The sequence below is a fragment of the Lucilia cuprina genome, chromosome 4 (genome assembly GCF_022045245.1).
Source record: "Lucilia cuprina isolate Lc7/37 chromosome 4, ASM2204524v1, whole genome shotgun sequence".
Lineage (NCBI taxonomy): Eukaryota > Metazoa > Arthropoda > Insecta > Diptera > Calliphoridae > Lucilia > Lucilia cuprina.
Window position 1 is genome coordinate 5,711,095 of NC_060952.1, and position 12,435 is coordinate 5,723,529.

General features: G+C 31.5%; 2 protein-coding genes across 2 annotated transcripts; both read left to right on the forward strand.

Moving 5' to 3' along the window:
• The first annotated feature begins 38 nt into the window (after positions 1–38).
• Positions 39–4,561, forward strand: LOC111676062 (aminopeptidase N-like). Its single transcript, XM_023436946.2, has 6 exons — positions 39–42; positions 989–1,415; positions 1,615–1,770; positions 2,130–2,604; positions 2,864–3,102; positions 3,166–4,561. The coding sequence occupies exons 1-6, from the start codon at positions 39–41 to the stop codon at positions 4,559–4,561; spliced, it is 2,697 nt and encodes an 898-aa protein (XP_023292714.2).
• Positions 4,562–7,830: 3,269 nt separating this feature from the next.
• LOC111676050 (aminopeptidase N) lies at positions 7,831–11,504 on the forward strand. Its single transcript, XM_023436932.2, has 5 exons — positions 7,831–8,395; positions 8,844–8,999; positions 9,065–9,539; positions 9,609–9,847; positions 9,912–11,504. Exons 1-5 carry the CDS (start codon positions 7,854–7,856, stop codon positions 11,395–11,397), a joined length of 2,898 nt encoding a protein of 965 aa, XP_023292700.2. The 5' UTR covers positions 7,831–7,853; the 3' UTR covers positions 11,398–11,504.
• The last annotated feature ends 931 nt before the right edge of the window (positions 11,505–12,435 follow it).

Consider the following 12,435-nt stretch of genomic DNA (forward strand, 5'->3'; position numbering starts at 1 on the left):
GTAAAACCATTCGACGAAACCAAAGCTGAATTAAAAATATGGGTGAGAGAATCCCATAAGGCTAAATATCTTATGAAGTGACCCTGATGAGGGCAAAATGTGAAATCTCCTCAATGTGTATTTCTTCGAGTCTCTTGTAGTATATATCTTCCTATCAACTTACCCTAACCTAATAAAACATTATATTCGACTACGCCGAATCTTATACACTCACCATCAAACCGTATGCCGTAAAGGGAATGATCCCCTTTAAATGCACAGTAATTAGTTTTCTGAAGGGGGATTTATATGAGGGAGGATCAATTATGGACCGATTCTCATATAAAACTTTCTTATGTGGAATTTTAACGCTATACTCATACTTTCAAGTCAGCGCTAAACTCTAATTTTTATGTCGGTAATGGACGTTAAAGTCACTTTTTGTAGGAGACCATATATGAAGGGTAGGGTCAATTATGGACCGATCCTAATAACATTTGCTAGAGAGAATTGTTATGTCGAAATTTTTATCTCGTTGCCGATATTTATAGTCGCTTTTATAATACAGGTGAACGGATATCTATAAAACAACTCAGAACGTGATTCGGATCAGCATTATATAATTGATGTTAAGTTTAGAGCTTATAATTTTGTACGTTACAAACATGTGGAAAAACGCAAACAAATTTCAGTAGTGTAGGGTATAAAAATATACAATGCAATAATAACGTATTGGAAAAAGCTAATAAAACTATAACATTATTAATTAGTATGACGAATTTTTTAATTGAAACTTTTTGCAATAATTAGCATGGTTTTTAGAAGTTTTACTAAAAAAAATAAATTTATAATAGTTTTAAAACTCAAACAGTTATCATCAGGTTTTTTAACAAGTCCATGAAAAAGAATATATCCTTTGGATCAAAATTATTTTAATTTATCGGCAATATGCAAACATTAAAAATTTTCATGTTGACTTTAGTATTTTTCTTAATTACTTTAACTTTAGTAAAATGTAATGAAACTGCCAAAGAAAATAATAATACTTATTTAGACTATCGCCTACCCAATGAAAGCTATCCGCTGCACTATGATTTAAAACTCACCACAAATGTTCATACTGGTGAAAAATCCTTTAAAGGTGAAGTCACTATAGATATTATGATTGGCGAAGCTACCACAAAAATTTTTTTACATGCTCGTCATCTTCAACTTGAAAAAGTGACTATAGTTTCTTTTGCAACGGGTGAATCGGAAGAGTTGGAGTCTGTGTATGAAGATGAACGTAATTTTTTAATATTAAATCGTTCAAAGAAGGATATGGAATTTTCAGCTGGTAGCCAATGGAAATTGTGCATTAATTATAGTGGTGAATTGGGTGTTAATAATAAAGGTTTCTTCTTGTCGAGTTATATGGATGAGGAAGATAAGGAACAGTAAGTAAAATACCTTTTCAGATAATTACTTATTGTATATATCGAGATGAAATTCAGCTTATTATAAATTCATGCTTTTAATCCCCTTTAAATTCTTTTTTATAAAATAAGTTTTTATCTATAAGTGCTTAGATGTACATATATTGGAACCGATATAAAATTAAATTTCTCTAATAAAAAAATCCTTTCTATAATATAGTTTCCTTGCCGCAACACAATTTGAAACTATACATGCTAGACTTGCCTTTCCCTGCTATGATGAACCTTCAAAGCTTGCCAATTTTACCATAACTATAAATCACAGTCCCAACTATATAGCCCTTTCCAATATGCCAGTAAATGAAGAACTATCAAGGTAATTTGAAGTTACAACAACCAACCAATTATAATTCCAAAATTACAGTTACAACATTTCGATTTAAATAACATAGGCCGACAAATTTTCAACTCAGAGACCAATATATAATTTCCTAAACGATTGGACTGCGCTATACCCGAATCTGATCTCAGACTTTCTCCATTACAACTGTTATAAAAACTTGTTCAGGCGCTTTTATAACGTCTCAAAAATAAAATTTTTCAAATTTCAGGACATGAATTCTCAAATCCCAGATGTGATGGAATCTTAGGTCAGATTTGGTCTTAGGATTTTGACTTTATTTAAAGTTTGTCGACCTATGTAATTAATTTGCATAACTTATCAATATTTTTTAGCCCCGGAAAAACTGTTTTCCTTACTGCACCACCTATGGCCACGTATTTAGTGGGCTTTATTGTATCCGATTTAAAATACACCGAAATTATATCCAATGGTTTGCCTTTTCGTTTATATTCCCAACCGGATCGCCTAATTGAACATGAATGGTCTTTAACTACTAGCATACTAATAGTGGAACATTTATCTAAATACTATGGCATAAACTATATGCTGCCCAAGCTAGATCAGATAGCTTTACCGAAATTTACCATGGGTGGCATGGAAAACTGGGGTTTAGTAACGTACCGTGAGGAAGCTATTCTATACAATAAAAACACTTCAACAGTTTTCAGTCAAACCGATATTACTACTATGATAGCTCATGAGTTGTGTCATCAATGGTTTGGTAACTATGTAACGATTCAATGGTGGACATATTTGTGGTTGAAGGAAGGTATAGCTTCATTATGTTCATATACAACTGTGGATAATGTAAATATTAATGAAAAAACAAAGTGGTCTATTGGTTTAACTGATGTTTTATATACCCTTCATCTATCAAAATTAGTACATTCTGAATCCGTTGAAATCAATTAAATGAAATCGGTTAGTAAATTTCGGACAACTCTACTTATATATTAAGCAAACATCGGAAATATGATAAAGGGTATATAAAAAGCGAGAGAAACGAATAGCAAGTTTTGAATTAAAAAAAACAAACAAATAGATTATAGATGTATATGTTTCACAGATTTATCCTGAATGGGATATTATGCAAGAATTCCATACTAACAGTTATCAAACGGCTTTGATTACACAAGCCACCAATACATCACGACCCATGACATCATACGTTCAAACGCCCCTTGAAATAGACGGGATTTACGATGCTGTATCGTATAACAAGGCAAGTTGTGTGTTTAATATGTGGAGAAACGCTTTGACGGAGAATATTTTCAAACAAGCTCTATACAACTATTTAAAGGCGAAGTAAGTACCTACTACGAACTTTAATTTTGTCCCTAAAACAAATATTTATTTAAATTTTTACAGCAATTATAGCACAGTGAAGGAGGATCAACTTTTTATAGCCTTTGATACAGCTATGTTAGAAAAAAAGGCGAATCTATCGGGAAATTTTACGGAAATTATGCTAAACTGGTCACATCAGGGTAATTATCCCTTGTTAAATGTAAAACGAGACTATAAATCGGGTACCTTTAGTGTAACACAGGAAACCTTTTACGAAGACAAAAACTTTAAAGACAATAAAACCTGGTTTATACCTTTTAACTATGCCACCGCTTCGAATCGGGATTTTAGCAATACAATAGCTACAGACTTCCTATTGAATATTAAAGAAATCAAAGTGGAAGATGCTAAAATTGCACCTGATGACTGGTTGTTACTCAATAAACAGTCCACTGGTTTTTATCGCATAAATTATGATCAAGAAAATTGGAATCTTATCATAGACAGTTTAAAGCAGCAACACTATAATATACACCCTATAAATCGGGCCCAATTATTACATGATGCCTATTACTTAAGTGTGTCTAATCATTTGACTCATGATGTTTTCTTGAACCTGATGACATATTTAAAGCAAGAGGAAGATTATGCCCCCTGGTCCACAGTCAACGATATTGTTCTTATATTAAATCGTTATTTGAGTAGTGATGAAAACATTGAAGATCTTAAGTTTTTTATAGCTCAATTAACTGCTCCCATTTATGATAAACTGGGAATTAAGGATATAACCGGCGATCAACATTATCAAAAGTTTACCCGCAGCTTTGTCATTAATATTGCCTGTTGGGCCGGCTTAAAAGCCTGCTTGAAGGAAACCAATGATAAATTGAAAGCTTATATAGAACATAATACACCCATTGAACCCAATTTACAGGCCGCCATTTTTTGCAATGGTCTTATATACTCCAGTGGTGAAGAATTTAATTTTCTTTACAACAAACTTATGGATTCTAAAGATACAGTTTTGCGCTCTCTATTAATTTCATCCTTAGCTTGTTCTACAAAAGAAAGTCATATAAAACAACTACTAGAAAGTTCCATTGATGAGAAAAATAAATTACTTAAAGATGAACGTAAGACGCTACTCAGTCTGGTATCCCTTCGAAGCGGAATGGGTCTTTTGGCCTGCATCGACTTCTTAAATAACCACTGGCAAGCATATGGTAATTTGGATAGTGATTACTTCAATCTTGTGGATAATACTATACGTGAAATGTCTGCGAATGTGATGAATAAAAAACAGGAAGAAAATTTTTTGGCTTTATTGGCTAAGGTAATGAATAAGAATATGACGTTTACTCTAGAAACAGATGTTAAGGTTAAGATTAAAGACAATTATGATTGGCTTGAAAATAATCGTAAACCATTAATGTCATGGTTGGAACAATATCATCGAGATAATGGTAATGGGCAGTGATGCTGATTCAAAGGAATACAAACTATGTATTATTTTTGAATTGTATATCTTCTTCTTTTTGTATAAATATTTATTATTTAAGTCTCAATTTAATTTCTCTTTTTATTAAAAAACATCAAAAACTTTGTTTTTATTAGTGGTCCTCGGGCCACTTACACTTACACATTTAAAGTCATTGTCATTAAAAACAATTACTTATCACGCTCGCTTGCAAGTAGGGAGTAAAGTAAGTACTTACTACGTTCGACTGCAAATAAGCTGGAGGTTTTGTTTCTGAAAAACAATGCCTGCAATGATTAGTTCACTTCATCTACATATTATTAGTTTTCACAAACATTTTATTTTTGGTTTCCCAGCAAAATCTTTACTTACCCGGTAAGTAAGCAAGTAATATTGGATCAAGTACATAAGTACGTTGTTTTTGGGTGAATAACTACATATTTTTGTTTCACGATGACCAAAGTATAACTGGTGCTTATCCGACTTTTTTGGCTTTAAAATTTTCTGTGTTTATTAGTCTATTTTATTGCCCAATGTTCCGTTAACAAGTTGTTTTATTGTTCAATTTTTGGATAGTTTTTACACAAATTAACTAATTCCTTATTGAACATACGCTCTACACAAATCCTATTCAAAAAAATGGAATAATTCTATTAATAAAGTCCCCTCATTACAAAGTAATGTGTAAAAGAATACCTACAATACTCATTACAAAAATTTGAAAATATTTTACTGGGTTGTATTAAAAACAAAGCTCGAACACAATATGTCAAGCCTAAGACGTAAGTACATACATAGTATATTATTTGTAAGTCATTACTAGACTGTTTCTAAGTAATGCAGACGATATGTAGTAGTTATTGAAAAGTAAGTTGTTGAGAATGTAAAAGCGTAGTTTCAAATATGTCCTTTGATCATAAAGCTTTTAAAGGAAATGGTATAAACTTCCTTTATGCGACAATAAAGCTTTTAAAAAAAATTGTATAATCTTTCTTTAGAGCAGAAAAAAATTGGAAACAGTGAAAAAATGTATATTTAAACTTCTTTAATCAATTGCTAGGACCAATAGATGAAAAATTGCACTGATTTCAATAAAACCTTGTATGACCGGCAGTTTTTGACCGATAGAGTTGACAATTTGTGTATTGACCACTATCTATTAGTACTAGCCTTGAAGACATCGATTTTGAAAGTTGGAACACTGGGTTATAAAAACTAAATCACATTTTATTCGTATACAGGTGTAGGGTATTATATGGTCGTCCTCGCCCAATTATAACTTCTAAGTTGTTTTAAAATATTACCTATATTCATGGACAAAATCGCCAAAGCATGTCTGATAAGATCTTTAGGAAATTACTTTCTAAAAGCATATGGCAAGTAGGCCTCTTTATTAAGGTACTCTAGTACTAAATTCTTAAAATTTTGAAATCTGTTAATATTCGAATATTTAAAGGGGAAACCCAAAGACCAAACTACAACAACATAGTTGCTAATATTTTCATGTATTTTTGTTTATTTTAAAATCTAAATTTCAGTCCTTATCTAAAAACTATAAATAGCTTAAATTATAGCAAATAAATTTGCGTACTCAAGGTAGGGTTCACACCGTTCAAATATTTGACGAAAAATATGTAAACACTATAATTTTGATTCTAACTGATTTTTGTTATTGCAAATAATATATAAACTAATAAAAAAGTTATTCTAAACTGATGCAGGAAATAAAATTATGATTTTCATCAAATATTATATTTGATAGGTGTGAACGTCGGACATACATACTTAAGTCGATTATTGAATAAAATTGTGGACATTTAAGTGAAATTTTGATATAGGTGCTAGGGTCATATGAAGACCTATTATTATGATCATCAAGTCTTGTTTAGAACTTGGTTTTTGCAGCTTTTTGTCGAGATATGAGTATACTAAACATAATTATGAACTTAAAAACACCATTCGGCAGTTTCAGTTGTATGGGGGCTAGGTGAAATAATGGACCGATGTAAACCATTTTCAACAGGCTTCTTCTACGGTACCATAAAAGATAATATGCGAAATTTTATTGAATTATCTCCAAAATTTCGACCTGTAGTTTGATTACAAAGTTTACAAGCCCTATTGGGGGTTCAGTTGTATGGGGGCTAGGTGAAATAAAGAACCGATCTTAACAATATGCTTCGTCCGTGGGATAATAGAAGACCATGTACCAAATTTCATTGAATTATCTTCAAATTAGCAACCTGTAGTTTGATTACAAGGTTTACATGGACGGACAGAAAATTATTTTGAGCCGATTGGTATACAATATTATTGTGCGTTACAAACATCAGCACAACCCCAATATACCCTCCCCACTAAAGTGGTGTAGGGTATAAATATATATTGAAGTAATTTTAGAATTTTTTCATTAGTTTTAACGCAACACTGTAAAAACGTTACATTCTTCTCTTTAAACTCAATTAGTTTTAGAATGTTAATATCATTTAGAAACGTCAATATTTCGCAACAGCAAATGGAGCACTTAAAAAATTCAAACTCTTCAAATTAAATTTTTAGTATCACAATAATTACATACATATATAATGTCGAAAATTTTACTTAAATTATATTTGATAACATATCTAATTTTATTGATAAGAAATAATGATCAATATTAATAAGTATTCGGTTACTTTTTTTATGGACTACAACGATTTTAAACTTTTAATAATAATCGCATTAAAGGTGGTTTCAGCGAGTCTCGTTGTAAAGATGTATGGAAAAATAAATAAAAATCAATTTTACTTTAATAAGCATTTTAATAATATTTTGTCATAACAAGAAATCGGTTTTGGCCATATTCTTAAATTTCAAGACACTAAATATCGACCAATAAATAACATGTACTAAACTTACTAAATAAGTACTAAACTAAATACACACGAAAACTTTATCAGCACAACGTTATTAGATTTTTCTAAAACAAATGTAATTTTTTTTTTTTGATAAATATCAGTTTTTATTAATAAAAAAAATCTATTTTGAAATAGTCTAGTTCAAAATATTTACAGCTATCATTTGCAAATAAAACAAAAAAAATATATAAATAACAGTTAACATAGATTAAATTACTTTTTATCGCGCTTCTATTGAAAATATTAAACTTATTTATTAACAAAGATAATGCTTAATTTTATAATATACTAGAAAATAAATGAAGTAGTGAAATCACAAGAGTAAAGTTTATAAATGTTCGACACAAAAATGATTTTCAACTTAAACGCATGTTGTTTTTCAAACGATCAGCAACATGCAATTATCTTCAATCTGTGTTTTGGCTCTGGCAGCCTTTTTCCTCACCAGCACGGTCGAGTCGGCTTCGCGTCGTTTGCCTATTTTAGTGGAAAGTGATAATAGTTTGCGTTTGGAAAATCCTAATGCAAGAGCTGAAAATGAGGCAACTGTCTTAAATTATCGTTTACCTAATTCCACCTATCCGGAACACTACGATATTACTCTGACCACAAATGTTCACACGGGTGAAAAGCCATTTAAAGGTGTAGTCGTTATTGATATTGTCGTGGTTGAGCCTACGACCACAATTGTTATACATGCACGTAAACTTGATCAGAATTTTGAAGTGTCAATTGCAAATCCTACATCGGGAGAATCGGAGGAATTAACTTGGGAATATGAGTTGGTACGTGAATTTTTAACATTGAAACGTAAAACTGAAGAACCATTTGCTGCTGATACTAAATGGAAATTAACCATTAAATATAGCGGTAATTTGCGTGAAGATAATGGTGGTTTCTATTTGTCTACTTATACTGATGCCGAAGGCAAAGATCGGTAAGTGTAATAGGTATTTGCTATAAAGAAAAATATTTTATGATTTAGAATATTTACTATATACCAATGATTTTTATCAAAATTTTGAATTTGTATATTAGAATCTATTTGATATACATGCTATGTCTACACGGTTGTTAAATCTTACAACGTTGGCAGTAAAATGTGCAGAAAATGTCTAATAACACTACCAACTTACAAATTTTGTTCTGTAATATTGTCAGTAATGCTTTTTCGGCAAAATTGCCAAAGAAAAAATGTAGGTTTAAACGATTGTTAGATATTTGCGGAACATTCTACTGACAACGTTGTAAGATCTGACAACCGTGTATCACGGCTTTTATAGACAAAGTAATATGTATTTTTGATACATACAAATATATAAATATTTTTTTAAAAATTAATTGTTTTATTTAAATATTTCAAAAACTGTTTTTTATAATTCCAGTTACTTGGGTACAACTCAATTCGAAAGTACCGATGCTCGTCATGCCTTCCCCTGTTATGATGAACCCGCCCTACGTGCAAATTTCACCATAACCATCAATCACAGTCCCACCTATACAGCCATTTCAAATATGCCCGTTAATGAAGCTTTATCCAGGTAAATACTCTTGCTACAGCTCTATAAAATAACTGTTGATTTCATGACGTTTTTGCTTTTCTTAGTCCCGGTAAAACTGTATTCTTAACTACAGATCGTATACCCACCTATATAGTGGCGTTTATTGTATCCGATTTTGAATACACTGAAGGTATCTTAAATGGTATACCACAACGTGTCTATTCCCGTCCTAGTGCTAAAAACGAACACGAATGGGCTGTCGTATCGGGCATGTTGATAACCGAACGTTTGGCTGAATATTATAGTGTTGATTTTATGTTGCCCAAAATGGATCAAGTTGCTATACCAGATTTTGCTGCTGGTGGTATGGAAAATTGGGGTTTAGCTACCTACCGTGAGGAATATATGTTGTATAATAAGGATACCTCCACAGTTTTTACGCAAACCAATATTGCCAGTATTTCTGCACATGAAATTTGCCATCAATGGTTTGGTGATTATGTTGCTATACAATGGTGGACATATTTGTGGCTGAAAGAAGGTTTCGCTACATTGTTTTCTTATAGAGCTTTGGATGATGTAAGTTTTTTAAGGTTTTAATTTAAATTTAAAGCTTTTTTCTTATTATTATTGTTACAATTTCCATAGGCTTATCCAGAATGGGGTGTATGGCAAGAATTCCATGCCAGTGATTATCAAACTGCTTTGACCAGAGATGGCAGTGATAATCCTAGACCCATGACCCACTATGTGCAAAAACCCAATGAAATTTCCAGTGTTTACGATTCAGTTTCTTATGGTAAAGCTGGTTCTGTATTGTACATGTGGAACAATGCTTTAACCGATAGAGTATTCAAACAAGGTCTACACAACTATTTGACCGTAAAGTAAGTTTTCTAAAGCTAAAGTTGGAAAGAAATAAAAAAATTTAAACCATTTACTTTCCCATAGTCAATATAGCGCCGCTGTAGAAGAACAACTTTTCACTGCTATACAAACTGCTGCCAAGGAGGAAGATTATTCAATTCCCGCTACCATTAGCGAAATGATGGGCACTTGGTCACGTCAGGGAGGTTATCCTTTATTGACCGTTACCCGTAACTATAACGATGGTACATTCACTGTTAAACAAGAAGCCTTCCATAATGATGAAACTATAAAAGATTCCAAAACTTGGTTTGTACCCATTAACTTTGCTGTTGCTTCCAATCCAGATTTCCGCGATACTGAGGCTACACATTATTTATTGAATGTTACCGAAATCAAGGTGGACAATGTTAAAATTGCCAAGAATGATTGGTTGATACTTAACAAACAATCCACCGGTTATTATCGCGTTACATACGATAAGGAAAATTGGAACCTTATTATCGATGGATTGATTGAAAGACCCTATAGGATTCATCCTCGTAATCGTGCTCAATTGATGCATGACGCTTATCGTCTAAGCGCTTCTAATCGTTTGGATCATACCATAGTCTTAAAGATGATGACCTATTTGCAAAAAGAAGATCAATATGCTCCCTGGTCAACAGCCAATGGTATTATTAACATCTACAATCGTTATTTGAGTGGCGACGCTAAATATGATGATTTGAAGCGTTTTGTAGCCGAACAAATTGGTCCTATCTATGAGAAATTGGGTGTTAATGATGTTCCTGGTGAACATCATTATCAAAAATACACACGCAATGTAGTCATCAATTTGGCTTGTTTGGCTGGTGTTAAGGATTGTTTAGAAGAAACCAATAACAAATTGAAGGCCTTGGTTAAGGATAATACACCCATTGAACCGAATCTACAAACACCCATCTATTGCAATGGTCTCAAACAATCTGGCGATGAAGAATTCGACTTTGTCTATAATAAGCTTATGGATTCTACTGACCAAGCTTTACGCCGTTTACTCATTTCTGCCTTGGGCTGCTCACAAGATGAAAAACACATTAAAAAACTCATTGAAAGCTCCATTGATGAGACAAATAAATTGCGCAAACAAGAACGTTATACTCTACTTAGTCCCGCCTATTCTCGCGGTGAGGTAGGTCTTTTGGCCTGCATTGAGTTCTTGAATGACAACTGGAATGAATATGCTCAATTAAAGAGTGGCTTTGGGGGCTCAAATCCTTTGGATGATGATATTCGTGGTATGGCTTCCTATGTGGTCAACAAGAAACAAGAAGAAAAACTTTTAGCTTTAGTAAATAAAGTTAAGAAGAGTGAATATGTCACCGCTAGTTTGGAAACTGATGTTAAATCATCGATTGCCGACAATTTCGAATGGCTGGAAGATAATCGTGAACCTCTTATGTCATGGATTGCCCAATATTATGCTGGTAATAGTGGCAATAATGGCGATGATGGCAGTGCTAGCCTAACAACATCAGCCGTATTGATTGCCACGGCTTTGATGATGGCTTTGACACGCCTATTTTAATTTTAATAAAACTACTCTAGTACAATTATCTAGATTTTAAATAATTATTGTATATAAGTATTAAATTTGATATACAATATTTGAGTATTAATTATTATTTCTTTTTACTGTAAATAAGTTAATTAAACTAAAATATCATAATTTTAGCACAAAGGTCAAACTTGTTTTTATTGAGAATTTTTGATAAATATCAAGATATTTTTGGATTTATTTATTGTTATAGAAAATACCTCGGTCACATGCCAAAAATACTCGATTAGCATTGGTACTTGTATTAAAATCATAAAGAATATAAATACTGATATTTCTAATCGATTATTAGGTACAATAAAAAATATTTTCATTGATCAACTATTGAATATATGTACGTGTATACAACAATTCCATGAAATTTAATTCCAAAAGATTATTTTCAGATATTTCACAATATTTGTTTAACTTATTATTGTTATATATTTTGTATATCATGGGACAGCTAGATATGGATGTAATATTTATTTTAAGAACTTCGAATTGAATTGAAAAACTTAAATTCAGTCAGAGTGATCATGCATAAATAAAAATCTAATAAATTATATAGCGTTTGGTCGATATGATTGATGTCTTAAATCTGTTTTTAAAATAGAACTTAGATACTGTTAAGATATCTGAATATATATGAAAACATTCTATTTGTATAAAACTAAAATTTTAAATAAATATATATGTTGCGCCCGATGTTAGGCAATAAATCAAAATTATTTATTAACGTTTGTTTTTTTTTTAATCGAACTAATTTTGTTTGTGCTATAATACGTCGTGTGGAGACATAATGATCGTTAAATACTTTAACAACAGTTGAAAAGATAACAATAACTACACCGTGCTACAGGTACATATACATACAGGGAAAAGAATTAACATTGAATAACATTTTTTTTAATTTATTACAATTAATAATTTGTTTTAACATTAATTTGTATTAATTTACAACTGTGTTTTTATATGAAATCTATTACTTACTCTATCATTATGCCTTTAATAAAAAAAATAATATTT

Coding starts and splice junctions, on each gene's coding strand:
- LOC111676062 (XM_023436946.2), top strand. Junction 1,416..1,614: donor GATGAGGAAGATAAGGAACA/GTAAGTAAAATA, acceptor TCTATAATATAG/TTTCCTTGCCGCAACACAAT. Junction 2,605..2,863: donor CATATACAACTGTGGATAAT/GTAAATATTAAT, acceptor TATGTTTCACAG/ATTTATCCTGAATGGGATAT.
- LOC111676050 (XM_023436932.2), top strand. CDS start 7,854: ATGCAATTATCTTCAATCTGTGTTTTGGCTCTGGCAGCCTTTTTCCTC. Junction 9,000..9,064: donor GTTAATGAAGCTTTATCCAG/GTAAATACTCTT, acceptor TGCTTTTCTTAG/TCCCGGTAAAACTGTATTCT. Junction 9,848..9,911: donor CACAACTATTTGACCGTAAA/GTAAGTTTTCTA, acceptor ACTTTCCCATAG/TCAATATAGCGCCGCTGTAG.